Source organism: Cydia fagiglandana, chromosome 4, assembly GCF_963556715.1.
Source record: "Cydia fagiglandana chromosome 4, ilCydFagi1.1, whole genome shotgun sequence".
Classification (NCBI taxonomy): domain Eukaryota; kingdom Metazoa; phylum Arthropoda; class Insecta; order Lepidoptera; family Tortricidae; genus Cydia; species Cydia fagiglandana.
The window spans coordinates 16011336-16026552 of record NC_085935.1 but is presented as its reverse complement, the minus strand read 5'-3'; the positions used below and the strand labels follow the sequence as shown (position 1 = coordinate 16026552).

The following is a 15217-nucleotide window of genomic DNA, read 5'->3' as shown; positions in this document are numbered from 1 at the left end:
ATCACTCCGATACGGCGGTAAGGTGAGTCTCAATGCTTGTCAAGCGCAGTATGGCCTCCAACTCCAACTGACCAGTGTAGAATAGCGTAACATATTGCACATAGTTGTTATGGATCTCTAGGTCAAGTTATATTTGAAAAGATCTCGGTGTGGATAAAATGTTTGTAGAATTATGCAAGGGGCCCGGGCGCACGCGATCGGCGGACACTTCCGGCAAGACTCGCGTCACATCATGCGAAACGTGAATAGGTACTATTGTTGCCATTTGCACTCGTCTCCGGCTGCATCTGTCCTATTGAACATTGATATTCAGCATTGATAAAAATAAGTTGGTACCACGTAGGTATTTATTTTGAAAAATAGGGTTTATTTTAAAAATGCTGTATTTATTTTGAAAAATAGGGTTATAGTTACCTTATTGGACTTTCTGGACTTGACACTGTATTTCGCTTCGGTTTTCGTTACATTCTTCATAAAAGACTTCCTAGCCCTTACACTCTCTTTTTAACTACTCATTTATACACAGATACTTGTGCAAAATACGTAATATATCTCGTTTACCGTCCATGACCTACCTCACATACCTGGTATTAGGTAATAGGTACCTACTCATAGCGTGGATAAACAATTAATTTTTTGCAAGCCTGACTTGATCAGAAGAACCAACAGTGTTTACAAATATCATGCGGGGAATATTGTTTGATTGAGTTCTAGTAATCTTTATTGACATGCGAATACACTCCAAAACTACCAGTTTGAGTATATTAAAAATTAATTCTTACTATATGCATATAATGTGGCAGGTGGGTGAAATGAAATCGTTCTCATCTCACACTGTCGCACTAGTTAATATTTAGCAGTATTTTTAAATAAAGAAATACATAATTCATTTATTTTGTCTCTCGAGAGCTTGTTATTTCCAACAAACAACGCCATAAGCAGCATCTTTATCGGTAGGGTCTTAATAGAGGGAGCAGAAGAACCAATGCTTAACTAATCAATAAAATATACTTACTGAATGTAAAATGTAAGCTTGTTGAAAGATAATTACGGGCAAAAATAAGTATAAAATTATGGAACAGGTTGTTGATATAACTCTTTCACTGACTCACATTTTATTCTAGGAAAATCAGGTGTCTGTCCGGTTGTCGTTTAGCGCCGCACATAGGGGTATTTCACTAGAAAAGCTGGCCAAAATGATTTATGTACATTTGTATCAGGAGTTCTATTGTGTGAATCCAAATATGCTATTTTAATTTATTTTATACAACTTTTATACATTTGCCGGTTGGTGTAGTGTTGTATCGTTTATATACCGGTCAATAGCAGAATAAAACATTCTTCAAGTTTTAATTATTTGATAAACAGCTACTATCTGATCAATCAGACGACCCTTCATCACTTTCACCTGTTGAATCTGATGATAAGTCATCTGACATCGCGTTTGCGTCTATGTTTGGGCCAAGCATCATGTCCCTAGCAGCAAGGCTAAATGGTTTCGCTGATTTTAGAGGCTTAGGCCTAATGCTGCTCTAAAACGGATCTGACGTAAGTAGCAGCCGATTTAAGACGTCCAAATTGCACTGCTCTCTCGAGAACTTCCTTGAAAAGCTCTTCCTAAATTCTCGGAAGTGCTTATTTCTGGCCTCGGCTGCCTCTTCGGACAAATTTCCTATAGGGAGAAGGGCATATTTCATTACAACAGTACCATGCAGTAAAATTTTGTGCACGGTTGGGGTCATTTTATTCATGACTGCATCAAGTTTTTGTAGAAATTGGGGTTCGTTACAGTCTTTCATCATACGAAAAATGTATTCTCTGGTCACTACTCTCACGCCAGAAGGACCTGCCATGATAAATCAGAAAATTATTTTTTCCGACCGCAAAAAGAAACTTTGTTTGGTAATATCGCTCAGTGTAAAAATTCTCGTAATTCGTTAATGGGCACTTCTGGGCACCCTAATTTTAAATAAAATTGCTAGAGAATTAAATGTCCTGTCGAATAGAACTACAAATTTAGCCCAATATAGCCCAATAGAACAACTTTCGGCCTTTTGAGTTCAAGTCAAATTCGTAAATTCATAGTGCAAGAGAGTACTTACTGAAATTTGATATTAAATGTAAATAACCCTTAGTAAGAAAATAATAATAAACAAATTCAATTAAGCATACCTGGTGAATCCATTTCCCGAACAGACATTTTAAAATATCACCTTATTTGTTGTCTAAACAACGCATAACAATTGTAATATTTATTATCGAATTTCCGCTTTCGTAGATGTGTTTTAGTAAGAGCGGTTAAATGACACCGATTTCACAAATACCCACCACACGCAGCGAAAAATAAATATTGTTCTAGTATCTATGAATTATATGACTAAGGAGTTCGGCTACCCTTTTCCCGGGATTCTACGTTTCGATACATTCTACTAATGGCCAGCTTTTTTAGTGAAATACCCCTATGTGCGCCGGCGCCGTATCGCACCTACGACTCTTGAGTCACGACAATCCTAACTAAACCAGAACACCATAAAGTATAGTTATTGGTTTCCAGCAGCGACCCGCTTTCTAAGACATTACTTACATTTCGAAATTATCCACCTTCTACGGTGTTCGCGTGATATTAGCTATTAATGATGTCGAATTGCTCTAACCGCCACTCAATTTTACGATACTTCCACTACACTACAATTAGATTATAGGTGCATACGTATTAGATCGCGATATGTCACTTCACATCTTGAGAGACTACCTATAAGTCCAGACCATAATTTCTGACTTTATTTACGTACATATTTAGGAATTGTTTTTATCTTGAATGCCTTCTTTCGCTTTTTCAACGAATTAATAAATAATTTTATAGTTTTTTTATTTTCCATAGTTACTTATAAGTTGTGTATGACTTTAACAAAAACACAGGAAAATAAGACAATTATTTACTAAATGTAAATTGCTCGATATTCCGATTAAAATAACTTGAAATTATCATAATCCAAAAAATGGCGGATATAATGGTTTTAAGAGATTAGTTCAATAATTCAACGCGAAACAAGGCTATTGAAAGCGTCAAATAGAATAATGCCACCGCCGTTTAGCCTCACTTTCTCCGGAGAGAGCCGATCGTGCATGCAGATCTTTGTCTTAGCCGGCGCGCGCGCAATTAATCATTGTCATTCATCATGACAAATTTTCATTTCCTCAATAAAATTATTTAATTGACTTCTAGTATTCTCAATATACTAACTAAAGTATTTCCGTAATAACACATGCAACCACTAGTGCCTAGTAAATAACGTAGTTTTAGGTACCAGTCCTACCTAAAATTATATAAAATTATATATAATATATTAAATTTTAATGTACCTATTGGTTTCGCTACATCTTAAATCTCACATTACTCACACAGTACGTTAAAAAGACAGGTAAATTGTGTGATATGCTCAGGAACATAAAAAGCATGTACTACACCTGAAGCAATAAAGACAAATGAAGAAGAGAGATGAGTTGTATGAAGGATTTATCTTTAGAAAATAGAGTGAATAATGTGTTAGTGTTAAAAAGCGAAAGTAGCATGTAGGTGTCAGTAGACAGTAGATATTATCACAAGAAGAGCAATTTATAATGCTCCGACTGCGACTCTCGATCCTTGAGAATCTCGAGATCAATGCAATCTTTTTACTTCCACATCTTCTAAAATTTCTACTTAAAATGCCATAACCGAACTGGTAGCATGAATGGATTAAGGAAATGACAAAGAAAACGAAAAGTCGGCTATTAAGTAGTTAATAACCAAAGTAATGACGTAATTTCGGGAAAAGTTACGATTTGTTGTAGTCTTTATGACAGGGCCATAAGATAGAATGTTGCTTGGCTTATAGGATCTAAATACTGTACAAGTCTCGTTAAGTGAGCATTAACAGTGACTTTGTAGCAATATTCTGTAGTAACGATGTAGTAGTTGCGAAATCGATTTAACTCATTGTTCTCAGACGAAGTTAAGTAACAAAACGCTTTTCTTTTTTTGATAATGGATAATATCGAGCGCAATAAATATTAGAATAATCGCACTAATAAAGTGGCTGTCCTTGTCCATATAAAGTTATGGTACTACAAGTCGTACCTGAGGGGTGTTTATGTCGAAGCATGGCTCGTTGACCATCGCGAGGTGACTTGCGAAACCATTGGCTAACAATTGCCAACTGACGCCGGCGTAATAAACACGTGTTGCCACGTTTTCTATCGTTTAAAATGAGATTAGATATGATCTATTATATGTATCAATTGATTGTTTCCTTACTTGTGAAATTATTTAAGTACAAGATCATTGCACGTACGACTTACCTTTTCTTGACAGTTACTACTCAATAAAATAAGATAAAGTAAATCTTAATTGATTTTAAGACGACATATTTATATTATATTTAATGACATTCTCTGGTGACGAACGACATGTTAGTTTAAAAAGTCACTTAGCCAGCATAGTTAGTAAATTATACTTTCTGTAACTTAAGTACTGTGACTAAAATTTGTCCTTGCGTTTTATTTCACACTGCAATCCAGTCACATTGACTGAACGCAATAACAGCAATAAGTATTTGCATTTTATAAACACTCAAGTTTACTGTTTTGTTTACAGGTATCCGTTAACTCGCAATACCTGATAGAGGATCCGCAGCACAACAATTACATCAGCCCCTTGTGTCATAAAAAATGGAAAGCTGGTTGGATGATGTAAAGCGCGTCCGCATCCCGCGGCCAAAGTTCGCGACAAAATACCCGGCGGAGCCGCCCAAGGATTACCTGGAGGACTGCGGGGGGGACTTGGGCGGCAAGCAGCGGCACCACGACAGGAAAGATCTCACAAAAGCCACCGAGGAACTGCGCCGGACACTGCAGGAAAAGCTATGACCTTCGATGGAGTAGTGCGGGTTTAAGTTAGCATTAGATGTAATCAATTTCACGCGTGACTGCCTCCCTGATTGTATCCCTGCCTGACGGATCCGAACACAGTGAAGAGGCCGTAGTAAGTGTTCAAAATATTTGGTGTTTAAACCATTGAATCTTCCCAAGTCTCCAGTTTTGATCATTATGTACCGCGTGTATGTAATTATTACACAAACCTAACATTTTTAGTAATCATAAGCCGTGTTCGAGAGTTTAGACACTAAGACACCTACTACACCGCAGTTCAAAATACAGCTAACGCACGCTGCGTCAAGTTTCGGTGTGGTCGATACTTTGACTACTACTACTTACGTATAAAAACTCCAATATTTGTCATCAGCTTTTTTTATTTCTATATGACATCGGCCTAACTTAGTAAACATAACTTTGTCAGTAATCAATCCTTTAAAAATCATAGTTAAGTGCACTATGTAAGTTTTTAAAATTAAGTAAGGACACCGGTAAACATTTTGGCCACGTAGTTATGTTTAAGTACCTAGGTAATTCTATTTAGACTGATACAATAGTTTTAGGAAACGAATCTCCGATTGTATTAAACATATATTAGTTATTATTTAATATAAGATAAAACATGAGAGATCAAGCGTTTTTATTTAAAAACCCTGATTAGTGTGTAAAATATCACAGTTATTTAGCATGAATTGGCCTATTAGGTCCGAGTCCAGAAGCAGCCATTATCCAAGTATAGAAGATGCCGCTATCCGCCATCCATAAAACTTGACTGCATCAAATGATATATGCGCGGCATTGTGAGTCTCCTATAACAGTGATTATAAATTACAGTACCACCACCATCGACTATAAATTTGAGACGACCGACTATAGCTTTCCATAGTCCTACACATTGAAACCCGGCATTATGCTGGCCGCGTAGCCAAGATGCCAATCGCTTACGCTCCGTAGCGATCGAAACGCAACTGTCACTGTCGCACTAATATGGAAGAGTGATAGAGAGACATAATGCTTTTCGTTGTCGAAGCGATAGCGATTGTAATCTTGGCTAGGCCGGCTGATTAGAAGTAGAATGGAATGACACTCTTTAATTTATAATTATAACAGTCATACATAATCAGAGTTCGGACAATTTATCGCAAAAATAAATAGTGTATGGAACATGATACAATTTTTTAACAATTTTAAACTGCAGTTTTTGAGTATAATATGAAAATTTTATAAAGATACTGTGTACAATAATATGAGTTTAATAAATCTTGTCCTATTTTGAGATATAAATGTTTTTTGATGGTTTTGCGATGATTTGTCCGATTACTGGACATAATCTCACAATCTAGAACTAGATCGATTGTGACATGTTAAATTTTTACGCCTTGAGAAGAATTTGAAATAGAGGAATAAGTATTACTCTCAAAGTAAATTATGTAGTTAGCTAGTACATTTACTGCCATCTTTCGACACAAATGATTAACACTTTTAGAAAGCCATTTGACTTTGATCCTTATATTTTCAGTTTTATGTGTTAAATTTGTTAGATGTCAAAGTCAAATGGCGTTCTAAGTGTTAATCATTGTGTCGCAAGATGGCAGTAAATGTATACTGGCTACAGTGACTACATAAAATTTACTTTGACAATATTTCTCTAGTCTAAATTCTAGTAAAAATTTGGCCTAATTTTATTATGAATTTATAAAAAGTGTAACTTACATTAGTTAAAAAAGCTATGAAGTAAATATACAGCAGCCGCTTGTATTTTGATAATACAGGCAAGCTGGGCGACCTTGCAACTAAAGCCGCTGATAGGTATCGTATTTGTCAAAAACAATGTAGAAAGGCCTTTTAACCAAGTTACTGGTAAAGCAATAATATTTCATAGAGCGCTTAGAGGGGCTACTAGGACGGTGATGGCTGTGTCGGGCCTGGCGGGGCGCCAAACTATTCAGTTACAAACGAGTTTTGGCGGGAAACGACTGAGCCAAAGACAATTCATATAACCAAGTCTCATATTTCCCTTTCACGAGGGCTCCGAAGAAAAATACGCGAGGCTCATATGTCAGGCATGCAAGTTATGTAGCAATATGCGTAAAATAGTGTCATAAGTAAGTATTTGATCTTATACGCGTGTACGTGGTATTCTGGGGCATTATATATATAACTCTGTGCAAAATTCAATTTCATCACGAACCGACGGGTTTTGTTTGATAAAACTCGGCGCTATCCCATATAATATGATAATATTAATGTTTGAAATTATTATTGCTTAAGTACAATGCATTTCCCTTAAGTAGGTACCTATGTCTAAATTAATGGATTTCGAATATTAAAAAGTATACTACCGCAGTTTATACATAATGACTAAAATGAGTTGAATTAGCCTTATTTAACTTGCCAGACGAGATTTGTAAAATGGGTACTGTGGTAAGTCCTAGTTGTATAACGTAAGCGTGTGCAGTAACTGACCTGTTCATCGTAATGCTGCGTGTGCAACGCGGTCGTGCTGCCTTCCCGAGAGTTGCACGGCGACGAGTGCCGCCGCGACCGCCGCCCTTCTTCTTCGTATTCCTGTTTAAAATATTACCAAGTTAAACCACAATATTTGTTAAAAAGCCTTGGGAACAGTGAGATGCAGCCTTACACGTTAGTGTGTAGCAAGCATATGACGCAAACGGCAACTCGGCCTCCGGTGTTAAATTAGTCTGCATCACGATACGTGTGCCAGGCTGTACCCCATAGAATATGTCGGCATGCAAGCCGAACCACGCAGAAGGGATTAAAGTGTGCTAAGCTGTTCTTGTTAAATAATGTTTAAATTACCAAATCATTAAATTTAACAACTACGAAATTATATTTGGTGCAAATAAGTAAGTATGCACCAATTCTAATAGACAGCCGTTTGACGAATTATTTAACTTAGTGCATCATTTTGGATATTTTTTACAAGAATGTAATTTGAATTAGTCAACAAATCGAACTATAACAATTATTAAAGTAGAACAGCTATAAAAACACAACAATGGTTATTTATCAGGTATCTACATCACAAATTACACATGCACGAAACATTAGGTACTTATAGCACGCACAATCATAGCACGCGCGAAATTAACAAAATGCTCACACTATAAGTTTCACACAAACTACGCTAAATTCACCTTCTTTAGATATTATATGCTAGGTATGTTTAGGGTAATCATGCGTAAAGTATTATAACACTTGGGAAACCGACAGGTTATCTGGTTGGATGTGTTTGGCTGGTGTGAAGTAGCGAGAGACCGCCGTGAGACTGGAGCGAGGGATGACCATCCCGACGATGCAATTGATTTTTGACGCTATTTTTGCATGTTGGCACAGTTTCCACCGCGCCAAGTCTGCCGGCTAAGTGATAAGTTACCGGATTGTTGTCGCTAATGCCCTCTCTTTGGAAATTTACGGCGGGCTTCTTCAAGATTGGGCTTTAATATTTTCAAGGACGTAATTTCACACCAAAAGTTACTTGGTGTTTACAGTAGGTAATTTAATTCATAGGCATTTAGGTAAGTATTTGTAGGACAGTTGGCTGTGAAAAAGCGCGCGTGCGATAGGAGGCGCGTGCTGATATTGTAGAATTGCGAGCCAATAAGGCGCCTTAGAGAAACAGACCCAGTGCTATTTGCGTGATTGAAATACCTACAAAAACGTGTTTTATCGCCTAATTTGCTATTGAACACAGACTTTACTTAGCGTTTTACTTTAGGACTCAAGCAACGGTCACGCAAACCATAAAAGTATACCATAATGTACAATAGTTTTCGTTACCATTTTTTGGACGGTTCTAAACCTAATAGTAATTTAACCATAGCTTAATTAATCACTTTAATTATTGTATATTTATATAGTAAGAAAGTTTTAAACACCACGCCACGAACATACGAGTATAAAAGTTCAATAAAGCATTCCACGACATAAAAAGGATAGGTACCTATTACTTATCTGCTCTCTTGCTATTTATATAATACCCATTGATAATATAATAGATATCACATAAGGTCAATGCGGCCAAATCCGTTTGCGGAAATTTTTGTACACGAGAGCTTTTTTTCATACACTAAGGTAAATGTACGCTTCACCGAATGCTTAAGCCCTAGACTTACGTTTAATTTTTTTATTCGTTCTGATATTTTCTTACGAATATGTTCAATACTAAAATAGAAACATAGATAAATTTGTCCTCATTTAAATATCCCTATAAATTACTGAAATGATTGGACGTGTATTAAAAACATTTTTAAAGTCATTTCTTCCAATTTCCTTGTTTGTACCGTTTACCGAACTAAGAAACGTGATTTGCACATTATACCGAATAGGGAGTCCGCATTACCGAACTAGGAAATAATTGTATGAAAATATGGTGTTGAGTGGTGCTCAAACTTCAGTAGTTCACTATTAAATCCCTACTATGCTTCGTTTTTTAGCATTATAAAGATGGTAAGCGATCTTGACGTGTCTTTTTTATTGAAATAATTCTTTTGAAAAATAAGTCAGTAAGTAAGGTACGCAACAATTATAAAACATGTACGCATATGTATAAATAATTTGGCTGTTTCATAAATTTTGGCTGGTCCATTTTCTATGGAAGGGTAAAATTTTTTTCACGATTTCGGAGTTGGTCCCATAGTAAAAGTTGCTCAGTATAATCCCAAAACCTCCCTGGGAATGGGGATGTAGTTAATTTTTAGCCACCCTGTATGTGAACCCCGGAATTTCATAACAAAAGATAAAAGTTTAAAAAATCACAATCGCCCACGACGAGAGGAATCTAAAAAAATTTTTGAACATCATGCTTCATTATTTTTATTATCCTATTCAGTTTTTTTGTCCACGTTCCAAGACTATTATCAGGCGTCCAATAAGTATGTCTAAAGTTTGAAAAGCGCTGGCATTGAAATAATGGTCACAAAAAATAAACATATAAATATCGACCTAGCCGTTATCGTAATAAGGATGATATTCTCATGAACGTCGAATAGAAACATGGCCAACGCAAACATGAGTTCGGTAGCAGAGACCATGGGTACCATTCACCGAACGGCCGTTCGGTGAACGAAACATGGAAAATATGTGGAACCTATTTCGCGAACGGATTTTGAAAATAGTATTTTAATCGTAATCAATGTGGTATAACTACAAATCTATCATTAAATTTAATACTTGAATCCATTACAAAACCGTACATGTATAAAGTTCTTGTTAATACTGACGTAAAATATCTAAAATTATTGTTTGATAATAGTCTTGCCAAAAACCTTATTTTGATGCCAAAAAGTCGTAAAACATGAACATTTCAAACGCAGTTTTATAATATCTATATAGGTTATTGTTGTTCGGCAATTGCTCATAAAATTACAAATACATTAAGTTATTTGTGAAATTAGGTAGTTAATCTAAATAGTTCGTAATCAACCATTAAAAAAATAATTTCAAAAACATACGCTTTCCCTGATTTCGGACGCTGTTCGATAATACCTTCCAATCAAATTGTCGGTGTACTCATCACCGAACTCACATTAAGCTTAATTTCTGATAATATGACTGCACTAAATTAATCTAGACACGCGGCAGCGTGTCAAGCCAAGTTCAAGCAAAGGAACTGGCTAGCCAGCGCCGAGTGTAATATTACACGAACCACTTGGTGCCACTTTTGACCCTTCTATAACTCAAAACATCTTTAACGTAAACACATAAAACTACGTGTGTTTAATTATATCCATAAGGACATCTAGAAGCCCAAATTTCATGAAGCTAGCTCAAACGGTTATAAAGATATGAAGGTCAAAAAGTCGTAAATTTTAAGACTGACTGACATACCTATAGTACCTAAACCTAACCTACTTCCAGATGACCTAGAAGGATGAAATTTGGAATCCAGCTCAGTTATTGTGTGAAAGCGTAGGAAAAAATCTCAAAATAAAAAAAAGTTATAAAATAGGGGGGGTCCCCATACAAAAAAACCATTTTTTATTGTGACTGACATATAAGTACCTAAACCTAACCTACTTCCAGATGACCTAGAAGGATGAAATTTGGAATCCAGCTCAGTTATGGTGTGAAAGCGTAGGAAAAAATCTAAAAATTAAAAAAAGTTATAAAATAGGGGGGGTCCCCATACAAAAAAACCATTTTTTATTGTGACTGACATATAAGTACCTAAACCTAACCTACTTCCAGATGACCTAGAAGGATGAAATTTGGAATCCAGCTCGGTTATTGTGTGTAAGCGTAGGAAAAAATCTAAAAACAAAAAAAAGTTAATAAATAGGGGGGGGGGTTCCCATACAAATTTCTTTTTTATTGTGACTGGCATATAGTACCTAAACCTAACCTACTTCCAGATGACCGAGAAGGATGAAATTTGGAATCCAGCTCGGTAATTGTGTGTAAGCGTAGGAAAAAATCTAAAAATAAAAAAAGTTAAAAAAATAGGGGGGGTCCCCATACAAAAAACCTGTAATACGCGCTAAACAACCGGCCAACGGTGTGTCGTTGGCGGCGCGCGGCACCACATAATTAATACAAAGAACAGAAGTAAAAAACATGCAGCGGAAACACAAGAAAAAACATTAAATCTCAATACCTGCCTAGTTTTCTTTACAAAAAGTATTGATATCCCATCAAAAACATAAATGTAAAAAAGGAGAGCCAAGTTCAATACAAAAATTATGCTTGGCTGTGGGGTTCGCCGCAAAAAGAATGGAGATTTAAATGAGTGCCAAGTTCTATGCAAAATCCAAATATGTATTTATAGGAACAAAATAACATTATAAACAAGTATTAAACTCTATTTCTTTGCTTTATTGGATACCTATAACAATTGCTGTTATTTAAAAAAAATGTGAGATCTTAAAGTAGGTTAGATTTGGCTTGGCCAGTTTTTATCAGAATTACAAAATATATATGTTGAATAACTTTATAAAATGACTGATGTAATGAAAACTGGCCAAGTCAAATCTAACCTGCTTTAAGATCTCGCATTTTTTTTTAAATAACAGCAATTGTTATAGGTATCCAATAAAGCAAAGAAATAGAGTTTAATACTTGTTTATAATGTTATTTTGTTCATATAAATACATATTTGGATTTTGCATAGAACTTGGCACTCATTTAAATCTCCATTCTTTTTGCGGCGAACCCCACAGCCAAGCATAATTTTTGTATTGAACTTGGCTCTCCTTTTTTACATTTATGTTTTTGATGGGATTAAATTTACTAAAATACACAAACTAATTAAGTAGTCACACTGAAAAACCATATTTTGAAACACAGAAATAAATTTAAAAGGTTTTATGACCTTAAGAAATATACGCAACTTCTTACCGATTTCTTTAAGGTTGCCCATACAAAGTGGCAATCGGGAGCAACGATCCGTTTCGATCAGTTGCCACGTCCCAACTGCGGGACAAATTGGCCGACTCTGAGGCTTAGTTGAAGGGATAGGTATTTAACTCGTGGAAAAAAAATACGCTAGTAAATATCAGCTGTAAATAATCGACTTATAGCCTAAAATAGAAGAAATTCGGTGATACGGACGGATATTGAGCGTTCGGTGGAGCGTACTTTTACCTTAGTACACGATTGTTAACTACATCGACAATGCAGCGATCGCTTTAAGTTTCAGGAGTCAAAAGCAGATGAAACCTTTATATTTCCTACAAATGTGAAAAAAACCGCTCGTATTTTCATGGAATGTCTCGCAGACGGATTTGGCCGCAATTACCTTACCTTACTAAATTGATAACAATGACGTGAACCGACATTATAAGTACAGTCAGCTGGTGAAGTAGGCTAGTTCGTAGACCTTCGTAAACCTCTACCTACTAAGCAGATGAGATGTGCAGAGGACAACTTGCTAATTTTTACCTTAAAAAACACAAAGTTTTTTGCTTTTCTTGCAAGCCCTCATTCTCATTAACTCGTGGGTAGGAATATGTATGTAGCAACGAACGAAGCATATAATCATAGGTACCTATATATTCAGTACATATATATTCATTATGCTAGTAATTAAATCAAGTTTGATTCGGATAATTGAAACGTTACTGTGAATGACAGCCCTTAAATGATTTAACTTCGCAACATTAACGTTGTGGAACAGTTAATCTGCAGCGAAATTACACTTCAACGTGGCTCGGTGCAGCTCTGATATTGGCAGGCGCTGTGACTCATATCTGACGGTACAATTCAGTTTACAAGTCATTCTGCTAAGTGATTGATTACACAGATTGTAATTTGTCATTCGTGCCAGTATATACTAGTTTTCACAAATACAATACAAACATGCGTACAGTCGCCATCAGATATATCGGAGCGGCCAAGGTGTTCACAATATCTGAACACGCACTCTAACGCCTTGACAATAGAGGCGTGCTCAGATATTTGTGAGCACCTTGGCCGCTCCGATATATATGATGGCGACTGTACGACGTATAAATATAGTGTTTTCCCAAAGCGTAGGTAAGCAGAGATTTAGTTAAGTACTGTTCATAATTTTTTCTCAGCGATCAATGAACGAGTTGTGAATTTGTTAGGAATAGAATGTAAAATAATTACCTAAATAATCGAACAAATTAATTTACGTATTAATTAAGTTAATTAGTAAGGCGAGGCGAAGCTATGATGGACGTATGGCTACGTACAACATGGCGTATGTATATAAATGTATTGCGACCACATTTTATCGCTAATTACTGACGTCAGACATGGGAGTGCGGTCGCAGCCACCAAACGGGAATTAATTAAAAACATTTAAAACAGTAAAATAAAATAAAATTCGTGTTTTCAAGCCCAACGCGACGCAAACTGAACAGTTTAAACTTTTAGGCATGCAAGTGGGTAGGTTTGATTATCATATCTGTAGCTAAACGACTGAAAATAACCGAATCTCATTAATTTCGATTTCAAGAGCAAATTTGTATCGTTTGTTTATGTTATTATCGTAGGTAAAAACTATCCGCGTAACTTTTCATAAGTATAGCTAGGTACTTTTGTGTTTTGTACAATAAAGAGTTTATACATACATACATACATACTTTCAGCAAAAAAAATGAAAATACGTAGAAACGTTCTGCCGTTACACAAAAACACAAATAAGTATACACATTTACATGACACAAATTCTAATCAAAATCACTTGGTTGTGATTTAGAATAAAGATATTCACGTACAAATAACAAAACAAAGTGTAAGTTCACACCGACAAACTTTTAGTGAAATATTTTTACAGTGCTTAGTATAAAAATGCCTGAAATAACCTAAGATATTATACTAATTAAATTAATTTACACCTTGCTTTAACTAATGTACCCACTCATCCCTGAAAATTTCCCGGGATTGTTGAAAATGGCGCGAACTGCACGAAGCACGTGTTTGTATACAAACACTGATTGCTAATGTTTTAAAGGAGTTTTTTGAACATTTAGTATTAAAATAGAAATATTTATGTGATTATTAGTTATACCTTGGCCATGGCTCGAACATCCATGGGCACATAGTCGCGGAAGGCGACGCGGCGCCGGGCGCGCCGGCGTGACGACATGCCGCCCCAGCCTCGCGTCGAGCACTGACTGCTGACGCTGACTGTTACACTACACCGGGGTGCCTCGTCGGCTCGAGCTTACCCCGCCCTGTCTAACCGCGACAACCCCTACAGCTTGGGGCAACAATGCCTGGGCCGTGCTCAGACTGGGCGGAAACTGCCCAAAACATGACCAAACGAGAAGAGGTACAATATATCGATGTCAGTGACATTCGTATCAAAGTATACTAATACGTACTACGTACTAGACGGTAGGTATTCTGTACGGATTGTTTAGTAAGTTTAGATACAAGTAAGTAAATTGATATACCGTTTAGTGGAGAACTTAGGTACTGTTTTCCAATTAGCAAGAAGTGAATTAAAAAAAACAACAAAAATACCCAAGCTGTGTTGAAACATCATAACCGGTTATGTAACTAGGTATATAATGTATTATTATTTACCGAGCGGAGGTAAGGTCTCCGTTTCAGCTTGGGCAAAAATGCTTTCGGTATGTCTGGTTGTTCTCCTCTGCAGGGGGCCGATTTTTGAATTTCAATCACTCGATTTCGTCACTCGAAAATCGGTGGAAAACGGCGAAATGATAATTTTTGAAATACGAGCGATCGAAATTTGGAATCAAGTGGTATTGACCACTCGATTTCAATTCTATTGGTAAAATTTAAACGCCTAGTAGTGGAGATATCATTTAACGAAATACACGAAATCGAGTGGTCGAATTTCAAAAAT

The 15217-nt window shown here is 36.2% G+C and overlaps 1 protein-coding gene across 8 annotated transcripts in view; it reads right to left on the bottom strand.

The window, feature by feature from the left end:
* LOC134663889 (whirlin) overlaps positions 1 to 15217 on the bottom strand; it is a 117805-nt gene that overhangs the window by 18348 nt on the left and 84240 nt on the right. For all 8 annotated transcript variants that reach the window (XM_063520416.1, XM_063520417.1, XM_063520420.1 and 5 more), the window contains one exon: positions 7381 to 7482. In XM_063520416.1, coding sequence (XP_063376486.1) covers positions 7381 to 7482 — 102 coding nt within the window. The remainder of the gene's footprint in view (positions 1 to 7380; positions 7483 to 15217) is intronic.